Source organism: Taudactylus pleione, unplaced genomic scaffold (assembly GCF_031769625.1).
Source record: "Taudactylus pleione unplaced genomic scaffold, aTauple2 ptg001330l, whole genome shotgun sequence".
Taxonomy (NCBI): Eukaryota; Metazoa; Chordata; class Amphibia; order Anura; family Myobatrachidae; genus Taudactylus; species Taudactylus pleione.
The window spans coordinates 350,628-373,707 of NW_028285730.1; the positions used below are offsets into that span (position 1 = coordinate 350,628).

Here is a 23,080-nt window from a genome sequence, read left to right on the forward strand (position 1 = left end):
CGTCTCTAGGTGTGACGTGTTGTTTAATGCGCTGTGCACAGTTGTAGAAATGTAAGGACTGCGCACTTATAGGAGTGTACTACAAAGGTGTTTTGCTTTATGGTACTTTGACCTTTGGAAACAGATTGTTCGTGGACATGCTCACATAGGAAGTGATATGATGATAACCTGGCCCTACCATAGGCGTATGTTAATGTAAAGCACTTTCTGTGCAATGCACTCCAGGGGCTTATTCCTGTATTGTGGAGCTTAGACAGGTATTTGCAAAATCTTTATTGTGTTTAAGACAAACTGGTTTGGGTCATAGATACATGAAAGGAGGAAAGCAATTTACCGATTCCTGTGCAATGTGAGTTGTATAAATATGTTAGGAGACAGTTGTCTGATTTGTGTACTAGTCCTAGAGGTCTAGGGGCAGGATTACAGCCTGCTGTATTGTGTCCTCTTACTATAAAAAGGGCCGACGTCGCTCTGTTGGGAGACTATCCTCTGACCCGTCTTGAGTCAGATTGCATCTACTTGCCTAAAGACGCCGGCATCTGCTTGCATCCTGTGACCACCAGAATAGAGCAAAATGCTGCTCCGTTCTCTGGCCCTCATTCAGAGCCGGACGCTCTGACCAGAGCGCTCGCTCTGAATGAGGGCCGTCCTCCATAAAAATGGAGTGTCCTCCTGGACGCTCGTATAGCTGTGGGTCACCACCCACAGCCTATACGAGCGTGCAGGTTGATGGTCGCGATGGTCTTGACCATCGCGACCATCGCCACTGCGAGTCGGAGCCTGCGGTTGAGTTTCTCAACCGCAAGGCCCGGAGTGATTTTGGCTCTATCAGAGCCAAAATCACTCCCACTGACATCACTAGTGATGTCAGTGGGCCGGCTTCTGACGGTAGGCGTTCCCTTGGGAACGCCCCCGTCTGGGAGGCACGCCCACCAAAGGGGGCGTGCTGTCAATCAACATCGACAGCACGCCCCCTTTGATCAGACACAACGAGCGAAGGAAAGTCCTTCGCTCGTCGCGTCTCGCACGTGCCCATGCTCAGTGCACACCATCGACCCACTTGCGAGCGGACAGCTGCTCGCGAGTGGGTCTGAATCAGGCCCTCTGACTGTTCTGGTTCGAGCCCAGGGCCTCCAAGCTGAAACCCTCTGCGAGCTGTCCTGCAGAGACTGGTCCGTGGTGGGGGACCAGTGAAAGTTAGCCGACACTATGCAGGAAGTGCCCACACATACCCAGAAGTTGGTGGTCCCAGGTGCCGGTGGTAGCAGCGAGTTACCCGCCCATTACGCTGTGGGAGGAGTCAGCAACAAGTGGTTAAAAAGGGTGGTGTAATAAGTCCGGTCCGCTTACTCACGGATGAGTTACCACCTCTATTCTATCAGTGTCAGATCTGTGCGCAGTGAGGTCATCCAGTTACAAATGGCTGTAAGGAACTGGGGGCTTTTTGATGCAATGTTTGGTTCCAGCCCTGTTCTAGCTAGTGATTCAATGGTCCTTTTATATCTGAGGAAGGGTCTCAGTGGGTTCCTCCCAGAATATTTGCTGCCCTGGAAGGAACAGGGGCTCTTTCATAACTGTACAGATGACATAACCTGATTTATAGGCTATAATGTCCCTCTATGCACTTACAGTGGTCCCAAGGTGCTGGGCAGAGGTTTCTGGGAATGATTTCTGTGCGTCAGATGGCGTGTAATATGCAGATGGCTATTATGAATGTGTGCCCGAGCAATGTCTGCGCTGGGTTCCTACAGCGCGATGAACGTTCCCATATTCCTTGTAGAAGCGGGTTATTAAGTTGCATTCAGCCATTTACATTCCTCTGTGTTTCACCAGAATTATGTCAGAAATGAATTTTACACATAGGAAAGCCACAATTCCAAAGCTTCACGTGAATAATGTTTCCACGTACAAAATGGCCGCCTGCACTCTGTGTGGCCTGGAACCCACGTGACGTCTAGAGAGACCACGATTACTCAGAGGGTCTGCTGATCGACATTGCGCATATCTGCGGTAATGAAGTTTTACACCTTGGCCATCCGCCATTCTGTTTAGAAGACTTTATAGCTGCCGGTATCACAGAAGATCTGTAGATATTTCCAAAATGCCCTCTAATGTTTTATACCGGCTGCCTTTGCTTCTATGAAGTTTATACTTCTACAGCAAATTGGTTTTATTGTGTTTTTTATTGTTTCTAAAGTTCCGGATCAGAAAAACAAACTACGCACAGTGACGCAAAACCCAAGGTAAAAATAGCTTACAATCTAAGAGGCGATGGGTTTGATTCTGAGGTGAGAATAAAGCCAGGATAGCCGTAGTCCAAATCGGCGGATCGAAGCAACATATCTATTGCACATCGTCTTGTGTGTACCCGCTATGTCGCTGGCAGTACGCACTCCCACATGTTGTCGGCAACATCCTCCAGTGGCCCTGCATGCAGGTCCGGGGGGCGATAACGTTAGGTGCCCCCGCCAACGTTCCGTCGCTGACGGCATCGGTAAGTGTGTATGGGTTTGATACGCAGGATAAAGCCATGTTGTAGTACCATGTACTGCAGGCTGGAAGACCTGACATGTTCCTGCAGGCTGTGACCTGGGCTCGTCTGACCCATGACTGTATAGTGTGTGTGGTTTTACCTCATGTGGCGGATGTCGGTGTGTTTGCCTGCGGCCTGCACTGAACTCGTATCCTGGAAGGTAGAGGAGCTGCACAGTCTCTTCAGGGTCATCTCTGCTACAGGGCAGAGCAAGCACCAAATGCCCTCGGGCCATGTGGTATTGAAGTAGGAAGCGCCGATTGGGATAGTCGTGTCCGCAGATGGCTGGCTCATTATGGCGTGATCTCGCCGTGTGTGGCCCCAATACCTGCTAGTCTCTGATCAGCCCCTTCCCTGGGACATGCTAGAAACCTGTTAGTAAATGTGGTCATAGGGTTTGCGCTGACACCTTCCGAGCACACTGACGTTCTCTTAATGCGGAATTGATCCGGTCGCTCAGTTGTATGCAGGGAGGACATCGCTCAATCACTATGGCGGCTACATTGGACGCTGGGCTTGGGGGACGCGGTTTGCCTTCGTGTGATATGTTTATTTCCTCTGTCAGTAGCCTGTGGCGATGTCTCCTGCTGCAGTGATGCCTGCACTATGTGGGAGGATCCTGACTGACACAACAGGCACAGAGTGACTGACAGACTGCAGGGATACATGCATTGGGATGGTTAGTGTGTGACCTGTATGAGCGGCCATCAGCACCTTGTCCTATAGATGTGGGAGGATCCTGACTGACACAACAGGCACAGAGTGACTGACAGACTGCAGGAATACATGCATTGGGATGGTTAGTGTATGAGATGCCATCAGCACCTTGTCCTATAGATGTGGGAGGAGCCTCAGCTGTGTAACGGGAGGTGAAAAGTAAAACTTTATTTTTACCAGACGGTGTAACACAGAACAATGTATTTTAACTTCTGTGACCGGATGACCTCGCTCCGCCATTGATAGGATAGACGCAGTGGTGGCAAGCCTTGGCACTCCAGCTGCTGTGGGACTACATATCCCAGCATGCCCTGCCACAGTTTTAGCATTCCCTAATAGCAAAACTCTGATGGTGCATGCTGGGATATGTAGTCCCACAGCAGCTGATGTGCCAGGGTTCGTCACCAAGGGATAGAGAGTGGTTACACGTAACCACCCTCTATCCTATCAGTGGAGGAGTATCCTGAGTGGCCTTACTTCACAATTCCTAGGGATTCCCTTTGACTGCTAGTGACTGTCTATTACTGACTCCTCCCACTGCGCATTGAGTGGGTATTTCATGTCTACCACCAGGCCCCTACCCCTTGTTCCGCCCAGGCTTCTGTATGCCGGCACCTGGAACCACTTCTCCTTGGTTCTTACTCCAGCACCTGGAACCACCTACTTTGGGGTATGTGTGTGGGCACGCTGCTGCAACACTTCCTGGGTCATGTCAGCTAATTCCCACTGGCCTCTAACTATGGAGCAGTCTGCCCGGGGCAGATGGCAGTGGGGTTCAGCTCGGAGACATTGGGTTAAGGCAAGATGTTTATTGCTGAAATTTCTTTAAAAAGAACAGTCCATTGCAGAAGGTGCTCGGGATAATTACAGCATACAGATGTCACATGAGTACAATGCTTCATGTTCAGAGGATACAAACAATCAGGGCTCACATGCCCCCTGTTTATATAGTTCTAACACACAATAACACAGGGGGGTAAGCCCGTACTGTGTCCCTTAGCCAATCAAGCTATGTGCATGTACTGTGCATGCACACATTTAATATTGTTGCTAATGAATAGTGGGGAAGCCAACACTCTACTGTGTCTGAGAGCACCTGGACATATAACCACACCCCTGAGAGCACCTGGACAGATAAAAACACCCCTGAGAGCACCTGGACAGGTAACCACACTCCTGAGAGCACCTGGACAGGTAACCACACTCCTGAGAGCACCTGGACAGGTAACCACACTCCTGAGAGCACCTGGACGGGTAACCACACTCCTGAGAGCACCTGGACAGGTAACCACACCCCTGAGAGCACCTGGACAGGTAACCACACCCCTGAGAGCACCAGACATATCGCATTGGCTGCGCTGCACGACCGATGGACAGATATGCCTACAGACCACTCGTACACACACCGTCTGCCGTAACCCGCTGCAGCAAGCAGTGGCGTAAGTTCATCCCAGACGCCCGAAGCCATCAATATTCGGGCAATACATACCCGGGCCACGTTAAGATTACTCACGTATAACTGTAAGGGGGCAGAAAGCGTTTCCTCCAGGCCGAGACCAAAGAGGCAGAAACGTGGATTAGTAAAGAAATCTGGATTCCCGTATTAAGTTCATAAGTAACCACCCTCGACCTAAAGGTAGCGACGTTCAGGGATACTTTTCTGTAATGGGGCGGGTGGGATATCCAGGTGATCATTCTGGACATAGGGAAAGCTGGCCCTACTCCTCCCAATAGGACCCTGATAAAATGGGATGTTATTAGGGTCTGTTCATTGTAGATGCTAAGGGCACAAATGATGCTACCGAGCTGCGAGGGGGTACCCCGGAGGAGAATGACTGGTCTACAGTAACACTGATTGATGCTAAGGGCACAAATGATGCTAGCGAGCTGCGAGGGGGTACCCCGGAGGAGAATGACTGGTCTACAGTAACACTGATTGATGCTAAGGGCACAAATGATGCTAGCAGGCTGCGAGGGGGTACCCCGGAGGAGAATGACTGGTCTACAGTAACACTGATTGATGCTAAGGGCACAAATGATGCTAGCGGGCTGCGAGGGGGTACCCGGGAGGATAATGACTGGTCTACAGTAACACTTATTGATGCTAAGGGCACAAATGATGCTAGCGGGCTGCGAGGGGGTACCCGGGAGGAGAATGACTGGTCTACAGTAACACTGATTGATGCTAAGGGCACAAATAATGCTAGTGGGCTGCGAGGGGGTACCCCGGAGGAGAATGACTGGTCTACAGTAACACTGATTGATGCTAAGGGCACAAATGATGCTAGCGGGCTGCGAGGGGGTACCCCGGAGGAGAATGACTGGTCTACAGTAACACTTATTGATGCTAAGGGCACAAATGATGCTAGCGGGCTGCGAGGGGGTACCCCGGAGGAGAATGACTGGTCTACAGTAACACTGATTGATGCTAAGGGCACAAATGATGCTAGCGGGCTGCGAGGGGGTACCCCGGAGGAGAATGACTGGTCTACAGTAACACTGATTGATGCTAAGGGCACAAATGATGCTAGCGGGCTGCGAGGGGGTACCCCGGAGGAGAATGACTGGTCTACAGTAACACTGATTGATGCTAAGGGCACAAATGATGCTAGCGGGCTGCGAGGGGGTACCCCGGAGGAGAATGACTGGTCTACAGTAACACTGATTGATGCTAAGGGCACAAATTATGCTACCGGGCTGCGAGGGGGTACCCCGGAGGAGAATGACTGGTCTACAGTAACACTGATTGATGCTAAGGGCACAAATGATGCTAGCGAGCTGCGAGGGGGTACCCGAGAGGATAATGACTGGTCTACAGTAAAACTGATTGATGCTAAGGGCACAAATGATGGTAGCGAGCTGCGAGGGGGTACCCCGGAGGAGAATGACTGGTCTACAGTAACACTGATTGATGCTAAGGGCACAAATTATGCTACCGGGCTGCGAGGGGGTACCCCGGAGGAGAATGACTGGTCTACAGTAACACTGATTGATGCTAAGGGCACAAATGATGCTAGCGAGCTGCGAGGGGGTACCCGAGAGGATAATGACTGGTCTACAGTAAAACTGATTGATGCTAAGGGCACAAATGATGGTAGCGAGCTGCGAGGGGGTACCCCGGAGGAGAATGACTGGTCTACAGTAACACTGATTGATGCTAAGGGCACAAATGATGCTAGCGGGCTGCGAGGGGCTACCCCGGAGGAGAATGACTGGTCTACAGTAACACTGATTGATGCTAAGGGCACAAATGATGGTAGCGGGCTGCGAGGGGGTACCCCGGAGGAGAATGACTGGTCTACAGTAACACTGATTGATGCTAAGGGCACAAATAATGCTAGCGGGCTGCGAGGGGCTACCCCGGAGGAGAATGACTGGTCTACAGTAACACTGATTGATGCTAAGGGCACAAATGATGCTAGCGGGCTGCGAGGGGGTACCCGAGAGGATAATGACTGGTCTACAGTAACACTTATTGATGCTAAGGACACAAATGATGCTAGCGGGCTGCGAGGGGGTACCCCGGAGGAGAATGACTGGTCTACAGTAACACTTATTGATGCTAAGGACACAAATGATGCTAGCAGGCTGCGAGGGGGTACCCCGGAGGAGAATGACTGGTCTACAGTAACACTGATTGATGCTAAGGGCACAAATGATGCTACCGGGCTGCGAGGGGGTACCCCGGAGGAGAATGACTGGTCTACAGTAACACTGATTGATGCTAAGGGCACAAATGTTGCTAGCGGGCTGCGAGGGGGTACCCCGGAGGATAATGACTGGTCTACAGTAACACTTATTGATGCTAAGGACACAAATGATGCTAGCAGGCTGCGAGGGGGTACCCCGGATGAGAATGACTGGTCTACAGTAACACTGATTGATGCTAAGGGCACAAATGATGCTAGCGGGCTGCGAGGGGGTACCCCGGAGGAGAATGACTGGTCTACAGTAACACTGATTGATGCTAAGGGCACAAATGATGCTAGCGGGCTGCGAGGGGGTACCCCGGAGGATAATGACTGGTCTACAGTAACACTTATTGATGCTAAGGGCACAAATGATGCTAGCGGGCTGCGAGGGGTACCCCGGAGGAGAATGACTGGTCTACAGTAACACTGATTGATGCTAATGTCTCCTATTAAATGGTATCTCCACTGAAATTGGCCTGACATGAATCTGTAGTTACTACCGTACGTTGCTCCCAAACTTTCTTAGTTCTCGTCATGCTTAGGCCCTCAACCATTATTTCCCCGGCACCCCAGGGCCAAGGGGGTTATTCAGCTAGCAGCGATCTACCCCATAGCGGTGCGAATAAAACTGAACTAGGTTCTCCTACTGTGTTCACCTAGTGTAAGTGAATCCCTCGCCCATTTTCTTATTGGGGTACTCCTTAGAAATGATAAAACTCAGGAACTTGTGCCTCTCCGCCATCCTTAGGGCGTATTACGTAGTGCTGATCACAGATTTGTTTGTCCACGTCTGGGCTACAAACGTGCTGCTGTAATCATTTGTTTTGGAACAGTCACCCATGGCACCCCTGAGAGTGCGTTGTGGCACCGCGGCACCCGGCTTGGGAACCGCTGGCATAGTGTATACATACGTATATATCCCTATATAGGTTTGCTTTGTATATACTGCCCTCTACAGACCATACACGTATAAATCTCCCTTCATACAGGCACAGATCTATACATTGGTATACTGGGGATGGATAACCTTAGAATTGCCGCCCCCGCCCCAAACACTGAAAATACTGATTACATAATAAAGCTCCATTGTTACACCCATCACCATGTACATTAATGATCCTATGGGCCGCTGGTGCGGCGAGTTCTCGGTTCACCGACTGCGTTCTCCCCATTGCTGGGATATCGCTTGGATTGAATTGGTGCCTGACACTGATTTAGTCGGATATATGTAATTTGGAGCTGTCACGCTGAATGCGGAGATAACGGCTATTTACAGAAACTGTTTATAAACCTTTTCATCATTTCATTGAGGTGATCCGTGACCATTGTTTTTATTTGTGGTATATTCCCTATTTTCTTCCTTTTAGGACTAGTTCTAGCTGGGGAATGGGGTCTGGTCACTTGAGCTGTGATGGCTCTATCACAGTGTATGCTGGTCATCCCTCTTTAGCTGTATATGCTATCACAGTGTATGCTGGTCATCCCTCTTTAGCTGTATATGCTATCACAGTGTATGCTGGTCATCCCTCTTTAGCTGTGTTGGCTCTATCAGTGTATGCTGGTCATCCCTCTTTAGCTGTATATGCTATCACAGTGTATGCTGGTCATCCCTCTTTAGCTGTGTATGCTATCACAGTGTACGCTGGTCATCCCTCTTTAGCTGTGATGGCTCTATCACAGTGTATGCTGGTCATCCCTCTTTAGCTGTATATGCTATCACAGTGTATGCTGGTCATCCCTCTTTAGCTGTGTTGGCTCTATCAGTGTATGCTGGTCATCCCTCTTTAGCTGTATATGCTATCACAGTGTATGCTGGCCATCCCTCTTTAGCTGTGTATGCTATCACAGTGTATGCTGGTCATCCCTCTTTAGCTGTGATGGCTCTATCACAGTGTATGCTGGTCATCCCTCTTTAGCTGTATATGCTATCACAGTGTATGCTGGTCATCCCTCTTTAGCTGTGTATGCTATCACAGTGTATGCTGGTCATCCCTCTTTAGCTGTGTTGGCTCTATCACAGTGTATGCTGGTCATCCCTCTGTAGCTGTATATGCTATCATAGTGTATGCTGGTCATCCCTCTTTAGCTGTGTATGCTATCACAGTGTATGCTGGTCATCCCTCTTTAGCTGTGTTGGCTCTATCACAGTGTATGCTGGTCATCCCTCTTTAGCTGTGTTGGCTCTATCACAGTGTATGCTGGTCATCCCTCTTTAGCTGTGTATGCTATCACAGTGTATGCTGGTCATCCCTCTTTAGCTGCGATGGCTCTATCACAGTGTATGCTGGTCATCCCTCTTTAGCTGTATATGCTATCATGGTGTATGCTGGTCATCCCTCTTTAGCTGTGTATGCTATCACAGTGTATGCTGGTCATCCCTCTTTAGCTGTGTATGCTATCACAGTGTACGCTGGTCATCCCTCTTTAGCTGCGATGGCTCTATCACAGTGTATGCTGGTCATCCCTCTTTAGCTGTGTTGGCTCTATCACAGTGTATGCTGGTCAGCTGGTCATCCCTCTTTAGCTGTGTATGCTATCACAGTGTATGCTGGTCATCCCTCTTTAGCTGTATATGCTATCATGGTGTATGCTGGTCATCCCTCTTTAGCTGTGTATGCTATCACAGTGTATGCTGGTCATCCATCTTTAGCTGTGTATGCTATCACAGTGTACGCTGGTCATCCCTCTTTAGCTGCGATGGCTCTATCACAGTGTATGCTGGTCATCTCTCTTTAGCTGCGTTGGCTCTATCACAGTGTATGCTGGTCATCCCTCTTTAGCTGTGTTGGCTCTATCACAGTGTATGCTGGTCATCCCTCTTTAGCTGCGTTGGCTCTATCACAGTGTATGCTGGTCATCCCTCTTTAGCTGTGTTGGCTCTATCACAGTGTATGCTGGTTGTGAGCTGACGCCTTTTGCCTAGGCCGTCACTGGTCACGTGTTAGCGCTTTTGGACTCCCACTCACCATCAGTGACCGCCTGTCACTGACTCCACCCATTGTGCCGTGGGCGTGTAACAATGCTGCCACCACCAAACTCTACCATCGGCGTTTGGAACCGCTTTTTACGTTACCCTCAGGCTCCTCCCTCGGCACCTGGAACCGCTTCTGCTGCGTATGAGTTTGACTAACTGCAGACACACCTCCTGTTTGGTGTCGGCTGTCCCCACCTGATCCCTCGCAATGGACCAGGTCTGTACGGTAGTTTGGCAGAGGGCTTGAACTTGGAGACACGGAGCTCTTACCCAGAACAGCAGGAGAACGGAATAGCGTTTTGCGCAATTCTGTTGGTCGCAGGATTGAGGTACAATTGAATTCAGGCAAGATGTTTATTGCTCAAAGTCTTAAAGAAGACCCTCCCTTCCGTCTGAAGGAGAATATCACACAGAAATCAAACAGCAATTCTCCACAAAAGATTTCCAAAGATGTACCACATACAGGAATCTTATCAGCAGCTCTTCTCAAAGAAGTTACAGGGTTGTACACACACAACAGAGGCTCACAGGCCCTGTATATATAGTCAGAAAACACACTACAGCATGGTGACATCCACCCACAGTTGGTCTTGTAACCCAATCAGAACATCTATCCCAAAAGTAATTACAACTCACATTCCACAGTAACTGGTCATTTACTTTCACACAGTGACAAAATATCTATGTAGGATGACCAGCAATAATATTCGCTTTGGTCTTCCTGCAATAATCATGAAAAAACAAACACTTCTCTCCCCCAGAAGTGCACACACACACACAGGAGAGATAGTCTCAGGCCATCTCACCCTCTTCACACCACACAGAAACCTTCCAGCCAGGTCTAATCTGGAATGCACTTCAAAGAAAGCTTTGTTACACAATGGTCTGACCACTATCATAGGTCAGGACAAATAACATATCACTTCCTATGTCAGGAGGTGAGAATGTCTCATAACCATTTGACTTAAATGTTACAGCCTTCTAAAACAAAACAACTTATACATTCCTTATAAGTGCATTTTCTCTACAAAATATACATTTAAACCATATAGTGCATATCCTATTAAATATACGTTGCTTCATGCACTAATGCATTGCAGATCAGCTGCAGTGCATTACAGCAATACATATATACTTTAATACAGTTTATTATAAACCATGTACAGTGTGCTTTTACACTTTCCTTTTAAATATGGCGCAATGGCATGAGGATTAATCCCCTCAATGCCTTGGCAGCCATTTTAATAACGTGTGGTTGGCCTCCAGCCACACTGGTCATCCCTCTTGAGCTGTGTATGCTATCACAGTGTATGCTTGTCATCCCTCTTTAGCTGTGTTGGCTCTATCACAGTGTATGCTGGTCATCCCTCTTTAGCTGTGTATGCTATCACAGTGTATGCTGGTCATCCCTCTTTAGCTGTGTATGCTATCACAGTGTATGCTGGTCATCCCTCTTTAGCTGTGTTGGCTCTATCACAGTGTATGCTGGTCATCCCTCTTTAGCTGTGTTGGCTCTATCACAGTGTATGCTGGTCATCCCTCTTTAGCTGTGTTGGCTCTATCACAGTGTATGCTGGTCATCCCTCTTTAGCTGTGTTGGCTCTATCACAGTGTATGCTGGTCATCCCTCTTTAGCTGTGTATGCTGGTCATCCCTCTTTAGCTGTGTATGCTATCACAGTGTATGCTGGTCATTCCTCTTTAGCTGTGTATGCTATCACAGTGTATGCTGGTCATTCCTCTTTAGCTGTGTATGCTATCACAGTGTATGCTGATCATCCCTCTTTAGCTGTGATAGCTCTATCACAGTGTATGCTGGTCATCCATCTTTAGCTGTGATGGCGCTATCACAGTGTATGCTGGTCATCCCTCTTTAGCTGTGATGGCTCTATCACAGTGTATGCAGGTCATCCCTCTTTAGCTGTGTATGCTATCACAGTGTATGCTGGTCATCCCTCTACCTGTGTATGCTATCACAGTGTATGCTGGTCATCCCTCTTTAGCTGTGTGTGCTGTAACAGTGTATGCTGGTCATCCATCTTTAGCTGTGTTGGCTCTATCACAGTGTATGCTGGTCATCCCTCTTTAGCTGTGTATGCTGGTCATCCCTCTTTAGCTGTGTATGCTATCACAGTGTATGCTGGTCATCCCTCTTTAGCTGTGTGTGCTGTAACAGTGTATGTTGGTCATCCATCTTTAGCTGTGAGTGCTGTAACAGTGTATGCTGGTCATCCCTCTTTAGCTGTGATTGCTCTATCACAGTGTATGCTGGTCATCCCTCTTTAGCTGTGTATGCTGTCACAGTGTATGCTGGTCATCCCTCTAGCTGTGTATGCTGTCACAGTGTATGCTGGTCATCCCTCTTTAGCTGTGTATGCTCTATCACAGTGTATGCTGGTCATCCCTCTTCAGCTGTGATGGCTCTATCACAGTGTATGCTGGTCATCCCTCTTTAGCTGTTTATGCTATCACAGTGTATACTGGTCATCCCTCTTTAGCTGTGTTCGCTCTATCACAGTGTATGCTGGTCATCCCTCTTTAGCTGTGATGGCTTTATCACAGTGTATGCTGGTCATCCCTCTTTAGCTGTTTTGGCTCTATCACAGTGTATGTTGGTCATCCCTCTTTAGCTGTGTATGCTGTCACAGTGTATGCTGGTCATCCCTCTTTAGCTGTGTTGGCTCTATCACAGTGTATGCTGGTCATCCCTCTTTAGCTATACTGGCTCTATCACAGTATATGCTGGTTATCCCTCTTTAGCTGTGTATGCTATCACAGTGTATGCTGGTCATGCCTCTTTAGCTATGTTGGCTCTATCACAGTGTATGCTGGTCATGCCTCTTTAGCTGTGATCGCTGTATCACAGTGTATGCTGGTCATCCCTCTTTAGCTGTGTATGCTATCATCGTGTATGCTGGTCATCCCTCTAGCTGTGTATGCTGTCACAGTGTATGCTGGTCATCCCTTTTTAGCTTTATATGCTATCACAGTGTATGCTGGTCATCCCTCTTTAGCTGTGTTGGCTCTATCACAGTGTATGCTGGTCATCCCTCTTTTGCTGTGTATGCTATCACAGTGTATGCTGGTCATCCCTCTTTAGCTGTGATGGCGCTATCACAGTGTATGCTGGACATCCCTCTTTAGCTGTGATGGCTCTATCACAGTGTATGTTGGTCATCCCTCTTTAGCTGTGATGGCTCTATCACAGTGTATGATGGTCATCCCTCTTTAGCTGTGTATGCTATCACAGTGTATGCTGGTCATCCCTCTTTAGCTGTGTATGCTATCACAGTGTATGCTGGTCAACCCTCTTTAGCTGTGTATGCTATCACAGTGTATGCTGGTCAACCCTCTTTAGCTGTGTGTGCTGTAACAGTGTATGCTGGTCATCCATCTTTAGCTGTGATGGCGCTATCACAGTGTATGCTGGTCATCCCTCTTTAGCTGTGATGGCTCTATCACAGTGTATGCTGGTCATCCCTCTTTAACTGTGTATGCTATCATCGTGTATGCTGGTCATCCCTCTAGCTGTGTATGCTATCACCGTGTATGCTGGTCATCCCTCTTTAGCTGTGATGGCTCTATCACAGTGTATGCTGGTCATCCCTCTTTAGCTGTGTATGCTGTCACAGTATTTGCTGGTCATCCCTCTTTAGCTGTTTATGCTATCACAGTGTATGCTGGTCATCCCTCTTTAGCTGTGATGGCTTTATCACAGTGTATGCTGGTCATCCCTCTTTAGCTGTGGTGGCTTTTTCACAGTGTATGCTGGTCATCCCTCTTTAGCTGTGTTGGCTCTATCACAGTGTATGCTGGTCATCCCTCTTTAGCTGTGTATGCTGTCACAGTGTATGCTGGTCATCCCTCTTTAGCTGTGTTGGCTCTATCACAGTGTATGCTGGTCATCCCTCTTTAGCTGTGTATGCTGTCACAGTGTATGCTGGTCATCCCTCTTTAGCTATGATGGCTCTATCACAGTGTATGCTGGTCATCCCTCATTAGCTGTGTTGGCTCTATCACAGTGTATGCTGGTCATCCCTCTTTAGCTATGCTGGCTCTATCACAGTATATGCTGGTCATCCCTCTTTAGCTGTGTATGCTATCACAGTGTGTGCTGGTCATGCCTCTTTAGCTATGTTGGCTCTATCACAGTGTATGCTGGTCTTGCCTCTTTAGCTGTGATGGCTCTATCACAGTGTATGCTGGTCATCCCTCTTTAGCTGTGTATGCTGTCACAGTGTATGCTGGTCATCCCTTTTTAGCTTTATATGCTATCACAGTGTATGCTGGTCATCCCTCTTTAGCTGTGTTGGCTCTATCACAGTGTATGTTGGTCATCCCTCTTTAGCTGTGTATGCTATCACAGTGTATGCCGTTGGTCATCCCTCTTTAGCTGTGTATGCTATCACAGTGTATACTGGTCATCCCTCTTTAGCTGTGTATGCTATCACAGTGTATGCTGGTCATCCCTCTTTAGCTGTGTATGCTATCACAGTGTATGCTGGTCATCCCTCTTTAGCTGTGTATGCTATCACAGTGTATGCTGGTCATCCCTCTTTAGCTGTGTATGCTATCACAGTGTATGCCGTTGGTCATCCCTCTTTAGCTGTGTGTGCTGTCACAGTGTATGCTGGTCATCCCTCTTTAGCTGTGTATGCTGGTCAACCCTCTTTAGCTGTGTATGCTGGTCATCCCTCTTTAGCTGTGTATGCTATCACAGTGTATGCTGGTCAACCCTCTTTAGCTGTATTGGCTCTATCACAGTGTATGCTGGTCATCCCTCTTTAGCTGTGTATGCTATCACAGTGTATGCTGGTCATCCCTCTTTAGCTGTGTATGCTATCACAGTGTATGCTGGTCATCCCTCTTTAGCTGTGTATGCTATCACAGTGTATACTGATCATCTCTCTTTAGCTGTGTATGCTATCACAGTGTATGCTGGTCATCCCTCTTTAGCTGTGTATGCTGTCACAGTGTATGCTGGTCAACCCTCTTTAACTGTGATGGCTCTATCACAGTGTATGCTGGTCATCCCTCTTTAGCTGTGTATGCTATCACAGTGTATGCTGGTCATCCCTCTTTAGCTGTGTATGCTATCACAGTGTATGCTGGTGATCCCTCTTTAGCTGTGTATGCTATTACAGTGTATGCTGGTCATCTCTCTTTAGCTGTGTATGCTATCACAGTGTATGCTGGTCATCCCTCTTTAGCTGTGTATGCTATCGCAGTGTATGCCGTTGGTCATCCCTCTTTAGCTGTGTTGGCTCTATCACAGTGTATGCTGGTCATCCCTCTTTAGCTGTGTATGCTATCACAGTGTATGCTGGCCATCCCTCTTTAGCTGTGTATGCTATCACAGTGTATGCTGGTCATCCCTCTTTAGCTGTGTAAGCTATCACAGTGTATGCTGGACATCCCTCTTTAGCTGTGATGGCTCTATCACAGTGTATGCTGGCCATCCCTCTTTAGCTGTGTATGCTATCACAGTGTATGCTGGTCATCCCTCTTTAGCTGTGATGGCGCTATCACAGTGTATGCTGGCCATCCCTCTTTAGCTGTGATGGCTCTATCACAGTGTATGCTGGCCATCCCTCTTTAGCTATGTATGCTATCACAGTGTATGCTGGTCATCCCTCTTTAGCTGTGTATGCTATCGCAGTGTATGCTGGTCATCCCTCTTTAGCTGTGTATGCTATCGCAGTGTATGCTGGTCAACTCTCTTTAGCTTTATATGCTATCGCAGTGTATGCTGGTCATCCCTCTTTAGCTGTGTATGCTATTGCAGTGTATGCTGGTCAACCCTCTTTAGCTGTGATGGCTCTATCACAGTGTATACTGGTCATCCCTCTTTAGCTGTGTTTGCTATCACAGTGTATGCTGGTCATCCCTCTTTATCTGTGTATGTTATCGCAGTGTATGCTGGTCAACCCTCTTTAGCTGTATATGCTATCACAGTGTAAGCTGGTCATCCCTCTTTAGCTGTGTATGCTATCACAGTGTAAGCTGGTCATCCCTCTTTAGCTGTGTATGCTATCACAGTGTATGCTGGTCATCCCTCTTTAGCTGTGTATGCTATCGCAGTGTATGCTGGTCATCCCTCTTTAGCTGTGTATGCTCTATCACAGTGTTTGCTGGTTATCCCTCTTTAGCTGTATATGCTATCACAGTGTATGCTGGTCATCCCTCTTTAGCTGTGTATGCTATCACAGTGTATGCTGGTCAACCCTCTTTAGCTGTGTATGCTATCACAGTGTAAGCTGGTCATCCCTCTTTAGCTGTGATGGCTCTATCACAGTGTATGCTGGTCATTCCTCTTTAGCTGTGTATGCTATCACAGTGTATGCTGGTCATCCCTCTTTAGCTGTGTGTGCTATCACAGTGTATGCTGGTCATCCCTCTTTAGCTGTGATGGCTCTATCACAGTGTATGCTGGTCATTCCTCTTTAGCTGTGTATGGTATCACAGTGTATGCTGGTCATCCCTCTTTAGCTGTGTATGCTGGTCATCCCTCTTTAGCTGTGTATGGTATCACAGTGTATGCTGGTCATCCCTCTTTAGCTGTGTATGCTATCACAGTGTATGCTGGTCATCCCTCTTTAGCTGTATATGCTATCATAGTGTATGCTGGTCATCCCTCTTTAGCTGTGTTGGCTCTATCACAGTGTTTGCTGGTCATCCCTCTTTAGCTGTGTATGCTATCACAGTGTATGCTGGTCATCCCTCTTTAGCTGTGTATGCTATCACAGTGTATGCTGGTCATCCCTCTTTAGCTGTGTATGCTATCACAGTGTATGCTGGCCATCCCTCTTTAGCTGTGTATGCTATCACAGTGTATGCTGGTCATCCCTCTTTAGCTGTGATGGCTCTATCACAGTGTATGCTGGTCATTCCTCTTTAGCTGTGTATGCTATCACAGTGTATGCTGGTCATCCCTCTTTAGCTGTGTATGCTATCGCAGTGTATGCTGGTCATCCCTCTTTAGCTGTGTTGGCTCTATCACAGTGTTTGCTGGTCATCCCTCTTTATTAGTGTATGCTATCACAGTGTATGCTGGTCATCCCTCTTTAGCTGTGATGGCTCTATCACAGTGTATGCTGGTCATCCCTCTTTAGCTGTGATGGCTCTATCACAGTGTATGCTGGTCATCCCTCTTTAGCTGTATATGCTATCACAGTGTATGTTGGTCATCCCTCTTTAGCTGTGTATGCTATCACAGTGTATGCTGGTCATCCCTGTGTCTCTGATTATGTGGCCGCTGCCCGGACCTCTGGGCCTGGGCCCTGATACTCGGCCGTCTTGCTTTGCCCTGTGTTTATCTGGGTTTCCTCTGACTGTCAGGGTGGAGCTGGGAAATATATTTGTTCTCGCTGGTGAGTTCCTGGGAATTGTCCTTTCCTCTTGTCACAGAGGTGGGGAGCGCCCCAGCCCCCTCCTTACGTCTGTTATCGGCTGCAGAAACTCTGTATATAAGGCCGGGCTGTGCTTACTGTTGTGGCAAAGGATCCAGCCCCCAGAGCCTACTCTCCGCTGGTGTTATGGTATGTCTGTGACCGATTATAGTCCTGCAGGATTGGGGTATAAAGCAACGTTTAGGGTCTGGTAGCAGCCTGGAACGCCCTGCCCAATATTCGGTTGCAGAGCATTCACCCCTCCGTGGCAGCCAGCTTTATTCAGGTGTGTGCTTAACACTGCAGATTAAGGCTCAGCAGCGCAGGGGTTTTAACTGATATATTTCTATCTATATTATAAATAGTATGTAGTTATTATTGTGATGCGATGTCTGCTGCATTATAAAGAGACCCGTTTCTGTAATATGACGGTTATTTGAGTGCGAGCTGAGGATTTACAGCGCAATGGGTAATGACGCAGGACGCTGTGACACCATTGTATTTAACCGCGCAGCCCGTGCTTCCTGGCATTACCCCTGTATATGGTATGATGGTCAGAGCAGTCTGAGTGTTCTGTTCTAGAACCCCGTTACCTCCATCCATTATGTATAGCATGGGGAATAACCTATACCATGGATTAGATCAGTGGTTCTCAACTCCAGGTCACAAATACCCCCAACAGGTCATGTTTTCAGGTTTTCTATCTGTGGAAATGTAGAGTAATTACTGACCCCAGCATAATAGACAAAATCACCCGTGCATGATTAAACAATCCAGAAAACATGACCTGTTGGGGTACTTGAATACTGGAGTTGAGAACCCCTGGATTAGATGATAGCTGGTGACTACAATGTCGGGCAACGCTCTGAGTGATCTCTATCCCGTTTTGTCCCCTTCCAGCCTAATCCCCTCCCCAGGCACCACCTCCACCTGCTAAATATGACATTTGTTTTGAAATAATAAATTAAGTGCTTTACTTTTTAACAAGTAGAACATAAATCCCACGTCTGGGCCCGCAGTACCACGGCGCACGCTCAGGCCGTTTCATGTAAGCGCATATCGGCAGAGACTGACCCGCCAAAGTGGTAAATGAACACTTACCCGGCCATACGGGATTAATTATCACCGTCATTTCCTGGTCTTTGCAAGCAGGGACCTGGTTCTTGAGTATTAATGAGCCCCACCAGAGACATGGATGAGGAACGGGGAAATCTGAGTAGACTGCGGCCAGCGCTGACTTAGAGGGCCTTAGGCCTCACCCCTTACATAAGCCGCGCACGTGCTGTACCAGGAACGCTGACAGCTGCTTTGGGTTATGTTATACATGAGCGTATTTATGAAAGTCCGTTACTGGTGCCTGTTTTTTTGCTATATAATGCCTAATAAATTAAGCTCTTGCTTTAGACTTCCCCCTCCCTGACAATTGTCCCCGATTCCCAAAACACACCTTGAAATGTGAGGACTTCTCCGACCATAATTTGACCCCATCCTTAGGATAGGGAAGGAGAGGGAGAAGCCAAACCTTCCCTGGGGGTCAGAGCCGAGCTGTCCTACAAGGCGCGTGGTTGCTGTGGTTGCGCTGTCATGGGGAATAATGTGTATATATATAGGTACAGTGGAACCCATGAACTTGGCACGGTGAGTTTGCAATGCTAGCCACTGTGCCACGGTGCTGCCCTATTCCTCTGTGTTGACTGAAACACGTTTATAATCCGAAACTGACAATGCACCGCTGTGACGTAATCCAGTTTTATAAAAAAAAAAAATCTGATTTATAGTTCCAGAGAACGAAGGGATAATCCCAGCGGTTCTGCCGGTAGCTCCAGACCGATTCCAGACACCAAAGGGTAAATTTACTAAAGTGAGAGTTTTTAGAAGTGAGTTTTAAAAGTGATGTTGCCCATAGCAACCAATCAGATTCTACTTAACATATAACTAGCACCGTCTAGAAGATAATAGCTAGAATCTGATTGGTTGCTATGGGCAACATCACTTTTAAAACTCACTTCTAAAAACTCTCACTTTAGTAAATTTGCCCCCAAATATTTAGTGCAGCTCCGAAAATGAAACCAAACCTCTTCTCTGGCTGCTATGGGGGGAGAGCGCGGAGATTACCTTTAGATAACATTTCATTAATGTCCTCTTTGATCTATTCTCAAATCCCATCTAATAACTAAACCTCTCGGGACTGGCAGACTCTGCCGTCTACAGGCCTCATCCTCATGAATACGGATTCAGCGCACAAAGTGTGAGGCCAGGTGCTTGTCAGACGTACTCCGATCCCCACCTGTGGTGAGGTACATCAGTCACTGTGTGTTGTGTTATGCTGTGAGGTACATCAGTCACTGTGTTGTGTTATGCTGTGAGGTACATCAGTCACTGTGTTGTGTTATGATGTGAGGTACATCAGTCACTGTGTTGTGTTATGCTGTGAGGTACATCAGTCACTGTGTTGTGTTATGCTGTGAGGTACATCAGTCACTGTGTTGTGTTATGCTGTGAGGTACATCAGTCACTGTGTTGTGTTATGCTGTGAGGTACATCAGTCACTGTGTGTTGTGTTATGCTGTGAGGTACATCAGTCACTGTGTTGTGTTATGCTGTGAGGTACATCAGTCACTGTGTGTTGTGTTATGCTGTGAGGTACATCAGTCACTGTGTTGTGTTATGCTGTGAGGTACATCAGTCACTGTGTTGTGTTATGATGTGAGGTACATCAGTCACTGTGTTGTGTTATGCTGTGAGGTACATCAGTCACTGTGTTGTGTTATGCTGTGAGGTACATCAGTCACTGTGTTGTGTTATGCTGTGAGGTACATCAGTCACTGTGTTGTGTTATGCTGTGAGGTACATCAGTCACTGTGTTGTGTTATGCTGTGAGGTACATCAGTCACTGTGTGTTGTGTTATGCTGTGAGGTACATCAGTCACTGTGTTGTGTTATGCTGTGAGGTACATCAGTCACTGTGTGTTGTGTTATGCTGTGAGGTACATCAGTCACTGTGTTGTGTTATGCTGTGAGGTACATCAGTCACTGTGTTGTGTTATGCTGTGAGGTACATCAGTCACTGTGTTGTGTTATGCTGTGAGGTACATCAGTCACTGTGTTGTGTTATGCTGTGAGGTACATCAGTCACTGTGTGTTGTGTTATGCTGTGAGGTACATCAGTCACTGTGTTGTGTTATGCTGTGAGGTATATCAGTCACTGTGTTGTGTTATGCTGTGAGGTACATCAGTCACTGTGTTGTGTTATGCTGTGAGGTACATCAGTCACTGTGTTGTGTTATGCTGTGAGGTACATCAGTCACTGTGTTGTGTTATGCTGTGAGGTACATCAGTCACTGTGTTGTGTTATGCTGTGAGGTACATCAGTCACTGTGTTGTGTTATGCTGTGAGGTACATCAGTCACTGTGTGTTGTGTTATGCTGTGAGGTACATCAGTCACTGTGTGTTGTGTTATGCTGTGAGGTACATCAGTCACTGTGTGTTGTGTTATGCTGTGAGGTACATCAGTCACTGTGTGTTGTGTTATGCTGTGAGGTACATCAGTCACTGTGTTGTGTTATGCTGTGAGGTACATCAGTCACTGTGTTGTGTTATGCTGTGAGGTACATCGGTCACTGTGTTGTGTTATGCTGTGAGGTACATCAGTCACTGTGTTGTGTTATGATGTGAGGTACATCAGTCACTGTGTTGTGTTATGCTGTGAGGTACATCAGTCACTGTGTTGTGTTATGCTGTGAGGTACATCAGTCACTGTGTGTTGTGTTATGCTGTGAGGTACATCAGTCACTGTGTTGTGTTATGCTGTGAGGTACATCAGTCACTGTGTTGTGTTATGCTGTGAGGTACATCGGTCACTGTGTTGTGTTATGCTGTGAGGTACATCAGTCACTGTGTTGTGTTATGATGTGAGGTACATCAGTCACTGTGTTGTGTTATGCTGTGAGGTACATCAGTCACTGTGTTGTGTTATGCTGTGAGGTACATCAGTCACTGTGTGTTGTGTTATGCTGTGAGGTACATCAGTCACTGTGTTGTGTTATGCTGTGAGGTACATCAGTCACTGTGTTGTGTTATGCTGTGAGGTACATCGGTCACTGTGTTGTGTTATGCTGTGAGGTACATCAGTCACTGTGTTGTGTTATGATGTGAGGTACATCAGTCACTGTGTTGTGTTATGCTGTGAGGTACATCAGTCACTGTGTTGTGTTATGCTGTGAGGTACATCAGTCACTGTGTGTTGTGTTATGCTGTGAGGTACATCAGTCACTGTGTTGTGTTATGCTGTGAGGTACATCAGTCACTGTGTTGTGTTATGCTGTGAGGTACATCGGTCACTGTGTTGTGTTATGCTGTGAGGTACATCAGTCACTGTGTTGTGTTATGATGTGAGGTACATCAGTCACTGTGTGTTGTGTTATGCTGTGAGGTACATCAGTCACTGTGTTGTGTTATGCTGTGAGGTACATCAGTCACTGTGTTGTGTTATGCTGTGAGGTACATCAGTCACTGTGTTGTGTTATGCTGTGAGGTACATCAGTCACTGTGTTGTGTTATGCTGTGAGGTACATCGGTCACTGTGTTGTGATGCAGACAGGAGGAAGTTGTGGTCACCCACCTCCCAATCCTCTGCGCAGTTAGTACTGTGAGACCTGCACGGGGATGTGATCTCATGCCGCTGTATCTATACACTCGCTGCCACGGCCCCTGGATTTGCAGATGGATGGAGAGGTAGGAGGTTGCAGCCTGCCTCCATGGCTGGTCATTGTGTTTGAGGGGCCAGTAAGTTTGTAGGGATTTGGGGTGTCTGTCTGGGCAGCCGGTGATGCTCCTTTCCGATGTCTGTCTGTGGCTTAGATTCCCGGTATAATATAAGGGGAGGGTTCCGGGGATGTAGGATCAGACTACAGAGCTGAGTAGCGGAGGTGACTCCATCTATGATGGTCAGGGATGACTCTATCACACGTGATGATGAAAGCTGTTGCATAAAGACATGTTACACGTAGTCCCGTGTATCTCGCTCTCTGTGTGACATGACCTGTGCACGTTCGATAAGTCCTGTATTGCCCCAAGCTGATCGGTCTCTCCTCGCAGCCGTCTCCCACCTGCCCCAGCTAGTGCAGCCCTCCCCCCCCCCCCGTCTCCTGTACATGTTGTTGTCTTACCTCTCTGTAACGTCTCTTCCTCATTTCTACGTGTGCGGCTTTCAGCCCTGTACAGTGTCGTGTGGTTGTCAGCCCTATATGGTTTACCCTCCTCCTATGCTGACCACAAGGGTCCTACCACACATCCTGTGCCTCCCTCCTCAGCTGCCAGACACCTGTCTGCCCTGGGGTGCTGGTTTATGGCTGACAGTTTCTCATAGTGACTGACATACAGCAAACCTGCGCCCTGTACGTTCTCCTTCTTGCAGGACAGTTGTGCCAGATGCTTCATACACATTAGCCCTGGCAGCCATTTTATGCTTTGTAAACCATGATTCACAATCTTCTTTTTGGGTTCCTGCTTCACCTCACACAGAGCGTGGCTGGGGGCCGCCATGATACAGGTGCCTATGTCATGTGACCTCTCTCCATTGTCTGGTGAGCTGCTAATTCCCTAAGGTGACCATTCAGCCACCTGCTCCATACCGTGCTCTTACAGGGGGGCACACTAAGGCGGGGGGGGGGGCAATAAGCGACACGTTCCTGCATGTCCTGAGAGCAAAACTGTGGCAGTCCATGCTGAGATGTGTAGTCTCACAGCATCTGGAGAGCCTCTTATTGTCTACCCA

General features: G+C 47.8%; 1 protein-coding gene across 5 annotated transcripts in view; it reads left to right on the forward strand.

Moving 5' to 3' along the window:
* Positions 1-23,080, forward strand: part of CCM2 (CCM2 scaffold protein) — a 52,544-nt gene that overhangs the window by 5,995 nt on the left and 23,469 nt on the right. Inside the window, exon 1 of one of the 5 annotated variants that reach the window (XM_088463180.1) lies at positions 21,967-22,038. The exons of the other annotated variants lie outside the window; for them this stretch is intronic. Within the exon in view, the coding sequence (XP_088319306.1) occupies positions 22,027-22,038 (12 nt within the window). The 5' untranslated portion in view covers positions 21,967-22,026. Of the gene's footprint in view, positions 1-21,966; positions 22,039-23,080 lie in introns of those variants that run through there. 5 annotated transcript variants of the gene reach the window in all.